This window comes from Ranitomeya imitator, chromosome 8 (genome assembly GCF_032444005.1).
Source record: "Ranitomeya imitator isolate aRanImi1 chromosome 8, aRanImi1.pri, whole genome shotgun sequence".
Taxonomy (NCBI): Eukaryota; Metazoa; Chordata; class Amphibia; order Anura; family Dendrobatidae; genus Ranitomeya; species Ranitomeya imitator.
The window spans coordinates 131101933-131110122 of record NC_091289.1 but is presented as its reverse complement, the minus strand read 5'-3'; the positions used below and the strand labels follow the sequence as shown (position 1 = coordinate 131110122).

Below are 8190 nucleotides of genomic sequence, written 5' to 3'. Positions count from 1 at the left end.
GCTGTAGGGAGAAACACCCGACTAGCTCAATGGGAGAGAGTACACAAGGAAAGGCCCATCAAACAATTGAGGCAGGATGGGGAGAAGGTGGCTAGGGACATCAGACTAGTCCGGTCTCTCTCCATAGTTCTCAGATGGCTTTTCAAACAATTTTCTCTGAAACAAAGCAGTCATGTAGAGTCAGTGTCTGCTTCATGCTGTTTGACCCACAGACAGCATGAATCTAATGGCAAGCTGCCATTTAGAAACGGTCACATCACAGTATCATTCAGTAAGTCTTAACACATGTACCAGAATCTGTAACTGTAGTCGACAAGAATAGTCCTATCAAATGTTTGCCTGTGAAGAGCCATCTAAAATGTTTAAAATATACACCTCCAGTCATTCATTCATTCTTTCTGAGTATGCATACTCAGCGTTCGTTACTCTGTTCAAAACTTTGTTCTTGAAATTGGTGGGATTCTCGGAGGCAGACCCACGATACAAACTTGGCACAATCCCTTTGAGCTATTCCGTGCAGATCAATCAAGCCAAACAGAAACACCAAATATACAGCTAGCAAAAAAAGTGGGCTTTGAACAGTAGACACTAGTAAGGAGCGGATCAGTTTGAGCTCTCATCCAATTCTATGAAAAAAAAAAAAAAATAAAAATCTGATTCTCCCGATTCTTGGCATTTGTTTATTCGCACTGTGTGAATTCAGCAAAGCGGCAGTCAGCCAACAATTTGCTTAGTGAAGAGACAAAAAATGAGAAAAAAAACCCACTACTATCACGACATAAATCGGCTTAACACACGAAAAAGGCCTCAGGAAATGTAAATCGTGACATCAGCGGTCTACTTAGTGCTGAAAGTCCCTGTGCAAAGTGAGGATGATGAGGAAGAGGCTGCAGAGAGCATTACAGAGGACTGGACAGGGAGCTGCATTTATTAGGGTGTGGGCTCTGGCGACCACAGGGAATTCTAAAGGCACATTCAATTCCCAGTGAACACATTTCATGCAAATGTAATTTTCTAACTAAATTGGAGCAAATTGCTAAAAATTCAAATGTCATGAATTCATGGAGACATGCCAGAGTGTAAATGGAAGACAAAAAATGAAAAAAAGGATCATACAACTCTGTTTTGCAAAGGAATTTACATTCCTTATAAGACATCATAAAAAAGGACCCCCAGTCAAACAAAATGCATATAAAAACCATTTAAAAGGAACCCGTCAGCTCAGAAAGGAAAAAATACTAAATACCACCAATCAGATTAACAGTATGTGCAGCAAGGTAGATCTGTAGTTAATTTAAAAGATAACTTTTAATATAAACCTTTAAAAGGCCATCAGGCTCAGAAAAAAGCAACTTAAATCCACAAAAAGAACATCCAGACACAAAATACATATACTGACAGACGCTCCTGCAGAGCGCTGCAATTCTTACAGCATGGTGAAAAGAAAGCACCCTTTATTTAAAAGATTTGCACCATCAACACCTAATACCAATAGACATCTTACAGTCTGCATATAATGACTTCAAATTAAGCAGAACAGGCAAAAGCACATGAATTTGATGCTGCGGTATATAAAGGAACAGTCTCACCCAAAATGTAGACTCCTTCCTTCACAGTCTAATCTGGATTGGTCCGAGATATCAGTATCTGTGGGGGGACATCTCTAAAAGTCCACTCCAAACCCCATTCCTTTAGAAAGCATCCAAACCATATTCAGATCCTCCTTTATAAATAGATCTCCCGACTGAGACTGTTCCTTTATATCCCGAAGCATCAAATTCATGTGCTTTTGCCTGTTCTGCTTAATTTGAAGTGGGTCTTTTCTTTTCACCATGCTATAAGAATTGCAGCGCTCTGCAGGAGCGTCTGTTCGTATATGTCTTTTGTGTCTGGCTGTTCTTTTTGGGGATTTAAGTTGCTTTTTTCGGAACCCGTCAGCTCAGATAACGCTATAAATCTGCAGATATAGGATAGTCTGTAGGTCAACAGCATTAAGGTGACCGGCTGCCTGACTGAAAGTTCAGCTACCGGGGAAAAGTCTTAATTCCTCCAAAAAACTGCAAACCGACAGTTCATAGCATTGTGAGCAGCAACTGTAAGCACAACCAGCACTTGGACTCCTAGACGGCTTTACAGTACCTCTGTACAGGGCTAGCTGTTAGTCAGATTGCCAGGTTGTGCTTACAGCTGCTACCGCTCACAGTGCTGCATGACTGAATAAAATTAATTTTCTCCTGGTAGCCACTTTCTGTACTGCAGTCCGGCAACTTTTTAATGCTATATATTATCTGCAGGTTAATAGTGATTTTTTAAACATTGCCTAAAACAGGGGCTGTCATAAAATACTGTATACACTTGTGTATAAGCAGAGTTTAGCAGCACATTTTTTTGTGTGCCAAAAACGCCCCCTCGGTATATACACGAGTCATTGTCCCAGGAAGACGGCGGGGAAGGCGGAGCAGTTGGTCACAGAGGCAGCAGCTTGCGGCTGTAACTGAGCCCGCTGCTAAAGAGAAATGAAAATTCACTGCGCTGTGAATATTCATTTCTCTTACAGCACGCAATTACAGCCGAAACCTACATACCTTCCCTTCGCGCCCTCGTTGCATCTCCTTCCGGTGCCATTCTTCCAGCCGAGCGATTATTAAGGTAATGAATATTCACCCTTCTCCACTCCCATAGGCATGGAGTGACTATTCATTACTTTAATGAGCGGGGAAACGTGATCATTTGGCCGGAAGAGCTGCTGGCGCCAGAATGAGATGCAGCGAGGGCGTGCAGGGAAGGTAAGTAGGATGTTTTTTTTTCTTTTTTTTTTTTATAGTAGCCATGCATACAAGGACGGGGACAAGGAGCCATGCATACAAGGACAGGGATGAGGGAACAATACATACTTGGCTTATACTCGAGTTAATACGTTTTCCCAGTTTTTCATGGCAAAATTAGGTGACTCTGCTTATACTTGGGTCTACTTATACTTGAGTATATACAGTTAGTGATACCAGTTAAATCCGACTAGTCTTGGTTAACGCTCCTGCAGTGATGTGACAACCATGTGCAAAAGACCGCTGCAGCTAATCAGTGGTCATATGCAGTGTATACAAGCATCACAGTGGGTGCAGTAATTGGCTGCAGGAATCCTATGCGCTTGCAGTTCTCAATTGACGTAATCAGGGATTTACCAGGCAACTGCAAGCCATTTTGTAATTTTATCACAATCTCTGCTTTGAGGCATTATTGTTTTAATTCTGAAAAAAAAACAACACCACTTTAGTCTGCACATGACCAACATGCTTGCTTCTATACGAAAGTGAAGTAAAACAAAATGCACAGGAGCGAAAATATGACCAGGATCTTACATCTGTTCTTCATGTGGGGCTTACAAAAAAATCAACTGGAGCAAAAGGATACAACAGGAAAGGATACATTTTTTTCATGTCAAACATCAGCTACAAGGCCATCCTTTAAGGAGAAGAATAGCAATTGTTTTCAGTGCAAGGTCTGTGCTCGACAGAAGACGTAAAGACAAATTACAAACTACAATGGATCGTGGCTGCCGTAGATGGAAACCGTGCCACCTGCAGTATATTAGACATGTGCTATATAGTCAAAACTATTGGGACACTTGCAAATTTATTCTACAGGAGCTTCTATGACCTCCCATTCTAAGTCTAAAGACATGAATAAGAGTGGTCCCCCATTGCAGCGGATAAAGCTTCCACTCTTCTGGGAAAGCTTTCAACAAGATTTTGGTGGAATCTGAGATTTTTTGCTCATTCATCCATAAGATCATTTGTGAAGTCAGACACTGATGTTGGATGAGAGGGACAAGCTTGCAATTTCCATTCTAGATAATCCTAAAATTGTTCAATGAGGTTGAGGTCTGAGCTCTGTTATATACCAGTCCTGTTCCCCAAACTCACCCAGCCATGCCTTCATGGACCGTGCGCTTTCTGTACGGGGGCAGAGACACAGAACAGAAAGGGGCCTTCAAACTGTTCCCAAAAAGATGGAAGCTAGAATTGTTCAAAACGTCTTCATATGCTGGAGCATTAAGATTTCACTTCACTAGAACTAAGGGTCTAGGCCAACTCCAGAAAAACAACCCTATAACATGATCTCTCCTGCACCTAACTGTACACCATGTTCCAAATTATCATGCAAATTATATTTTTCTGTTTTCCTAAATGGTCGGTGCAAATGACTGTCAGTCTAATAAAAGTCATCACCCATTAGAATATACATCGAATTTTAGTGAAGAAACCTCCCAAAGATAACAGTATAATCTCCAAAATAAATAAAAACTCAAAATGCACTGTTCCAAATTATTAGGCACAGTAGAATTTCTAAACATTTGATATGTGTTAAAGAACTGACAATGCTCATTTGTGGAATTTGCAGCATTAGGAGGTCACATTCACTGAACAAAAAAGCTATTTAACTCCAAAACATCCTAAAAGGCCAAGTTACATGTTAACATAGGACCCCTTCTTTGATATCACCTTCACAATTCTTGCATCCATTGAAGCCTCCCGGAGCTGCCTGTTTTGATGTGAACGGCCTCCCACCCTCATAGATCTTTTGCTTGATACTACTCCAATGGTTCTCTAGAGGGTTGAGGTCAGGGGAAGATGGTGGCCACACCATGAGTTTATCTCCTTTTATGTCCATAGCAGCCAATGACTCAGAGGTATTCTTTGCAGCATGAGATGGTGCATTGTCAGCATGAAGATGATTTTGCTCCTCAAGGCACGTTTCTGCTTTTTAGACCATGGAAGAAAGTTGTCAGTCAGAGGTCATTTTCACACCTTCAGGAACCTTAAAGGGCCCTACCAACTGTTTCCCCGTGATTCCATCCCAAAACATGACTCCTCCACCTCCTTGCTGACGTCGCAGCCTTGTTGGGACATGGTGGCCTCCACCAATCATCCACTACTCCATCCATCTGGACCATCCAGAGTTACTCGACACTCATCAGTAAACAAGACGGTTTGAAATTTAGTCTTCATGCATGTCTGGACCCACTGCAACCGTTTCTGCTTGTGAACACTGTTTAGAGGTGGCCGAATAGTAGGTTTATGCACCACAGCAAGCCTTTGAAGGATCCTACACCTTGAGGTTCGAGGTACTCCAGAGGCACCAGCAGCTTCAAATATCTGTTTGCTGGTTTGTAATGGCTTTTTAGCAGCTGCTCTCTTAATCCGATGAACTTGCCTAACAGAAACCTTCCTCATTATGCCTTTATCAGCACAAACATGTCTGTGCTCAGATTCAGCCACAAATCTCTTAACAGTACGATGATCACGCTTAAGTGTTCAGGAAATATCTAATGTTTTCATCCCTTGACCAAGGCATTGCACTATTTGGTGCTTTTCGGTAGCAGAGAGATCCTTTTTCTTTCCCATGTTACTTGAAAACTGTGGCCTGCTTAATAATGTGAAACATCATTTTTAAGTAGCTTTCCTTTAATTAGAATCACCTGGAAAACTAATCACGTATTTAAAATTGACTTCAGTGATCCATTGAGCCCTGAGACACAATGAAATCCATGAGTTTATTTGAAAAACAATTAAATGTTTATGACCCTTAAATCCAATTTGCATAACAATTTGGAACATGGTGTACAGTTGGCACAAAGCAGTAAAGCAGGCAACGTTCTCCTTGCCTTCACTAAACACAGACTTGTGCAAGAGATGCCAGATGTGCAAAGTGAAGAATCATTTTGTCTATGTTTGCACTGCTCCTGAGTGCCATGATGATTGCCACACATAGGGTGGAGGGATGTAAAGCAATGTCAGACTCACGTGCAGCTTCCCGGCCATTGAAACGTTTGCCATAAAGGTCTTGCCATACAGTTTTTGAGCTGAAGTTAATGCCAAAGAAAGTTTGGTACTGTGTTTTTTAGCAACTTTTCTGCATAATGCGTCTCATCACTTGGTAATCCCACTCTAACCTAATACGTGTCCGCTTCATAGAGTTGCTGTAGTTCCTAAATGCTTTTCAGTAAAACCATTGTGAGATGACCGGGGAATACCTAAAAGGGTAATCTCGTGAACCATCGTTGCAATGGTGGCATCCTACCATGGTGTCGTACTCAAATTCAGTGAACTCTTTAGAATGACAATTGTGTGTAAAGGCAGACTGCATGGCGAAGGGATGGACTTTATACACCTCTGACAATGGGACCAACTGAAAAATTAAATTGAATTTGTGACAAGGACTTTTATTTTGCTGGCCTATCCTTAAGCTAAGTCATGAATATCTGATTGATAGGGAAGCAGCATCAAGTACCCCTGCCGATCAGCTGTTCCCGATGCCAGCCATATGTGTGCAGTGGCAGAGCGTACAGCTAAGTGAGCCGTACAGTGTCTACGACAACGTAGTCCACATGTGCCCTTATTCGAATTATTTGGGTGTGGACTTATCTGGCTGCAGGTACTGTACAGATAAAGCTGTGTAGTTCTGCTCCGCAACTGAGCACATCTGGCCATCTCGTGAAAAAGAACAGCCGGTTGAAGATGGTGCAGGGTGTCACGCACCCACCTATGAGATGTTAATGACCTATCACAAGGATAGATCAGCAATATAAAAAGTCCAGGACAACCCGTTTAAGTGCGGTGTCCCATACTTTTGTCATCAAGAGACAATTAAAGGGGTTGAAATTTAGAAAGATCTGTTTATGGCCAACAGCTTTGTTACTCCTTGGGAGTTTTCAGTCCTGAAACATGCAGACAATTAAAGGAAATGTAATAATGATACCACAATGTAATGTAGGAATGCTCTCTATGTAAGTTACAGGCAATCAAATGACTGATTCTTAAGACAACTGGGAGCGCCTGATGCTGAGAAATTTAAAGCGTTTCACTTGGGACCCCACCACTGTGAAATGACACAAGTGTCCCAGCTGAAAAGATTGGCGTTGAAACCATCAATCATATTTTAATCTCGATGGCTTCCTACTTGGAAAAGTAAATGTTCCGCTTTTAATTAATTGAAGGTTTTGTTTTGGGAATTGACATTTAATAAGAATGAAATATTATAATCACTTCTCTTTTCACCATTCGTGTTAAGATAAGAGCAGTCCTAACAAAGAAGCCTTCCTCATTTCTAGTGTCCCTGAGATGTGGCCGTCACCCAGGTGCACGCTACCAAGACTTGTAGAACTTACCTACACCACTATCTCTTGGTCCGGGTTTTAACAGCGTTAGGCTTTGGACGAGCCGATCGGGCAAATTGCTGGTGTTGACTTAAGGTAATAACGAAGCAGAAGTTACATGTATACAGATATACAGATATCACATATACAGACTAGTTTTGAAGTTAACTCTGTTTCTGCATTTAATGCAATTGCTAAAGGCCAGCTACTCTTATCCATCAATATATACAACCTGCACGGAGAGATTAAAGTGCAGCACAATATATATAGTTCTCATCTGTTCCTTACAGAACAGTTCAAGCAAATCTCTCACCAGGTTATGGCACCTAATCAGAGAGCAGCATAATATAAAGCCATAGACCTGGATTCTAGCATTGTGGAACTTACTGAGCTGTTTACCTTAGCTTTAATAAAAATCAATGTTTTATCAGCAGCAGACTAATCGGCTGAGCTCTGTAAAACCCCACCACAACCAATGATTGGCAGCTTTCTGCCTATGCACAGTATTTTCAGAAAGCTTTCAATCAGTGATGTGGGGTGGAGGGGGTTATACAGAGCTCAGCATTCAGAAAACGTGAAACACTGACATTTGGGTTTGTACCCCTAGATTATGCTGCCATCAGACATTGTTTAAAAAAACTTGGTTAAGGCTGTGTGCACACGTTGCTGATTTTTCGCGATAAAAACGCTATAAAACCACAAAAAAACAGCATACAATATGCATCCCATCATTTAGAATGAATTCCGCATGTTTTGTGCACGATGCGTTTTTTTTTCTGCGAAAAAATGCATCGCGGTAAAAACACAGCATGTTCATTAAATTTTGCTGTTTTTTTTTTCGGATTTCCCACTATAAAATGCATTGGGAAATGTCCGGAAAAACACATCAAAAACGCATCAAAAACGCTCAAAAAACACATGCAGATTTCTTGCAGAAAATTTCAGGTTTTTCTCAGGAATTTTCTGCAAGAAATCCTGAACGTGTTCACATAGCCTAACAGATTCTTTTAAGTACAACACTCCTATCCTTCAAT

The 8190-nt window shown here is 41.2% G+C and overlaps 1 protein-coding gene across 2 annotated transcripts in view; it reads right to left on the bottom strand.

The window, feature by feature from the left end:
* The window catches only part of RNPC3 (RNA binding region (RNP1, RRM) containing 3), a 45790-nt gene that overhangs the window by 336 nt on the left and 37264 nt on the right, over positions 1-8190 (bottom strand). Inside the window, exons 14-15 of one of the 2 annotated variants that reach the window (XM_069737375.1) lie at positions 7169-7236; positions 2821-3462 (exon numbers count right to left, since the gene is read on the bottom strand). In XM_069737375.1, coding sequence (XP_069593476.1) covers positions 7177-7236 — 60 coding nt within the window. In that variant the 3' untranslated portion in view covers positions 2821-3462; positions 7169-7176. Of the gene's footprint in view, positions 1-2820; positions 3463-7168; positions 7237-8190 lie in introns of those variants that run through there. The other variant, XM_069737376.1, reaches the window with a different exon arrangement.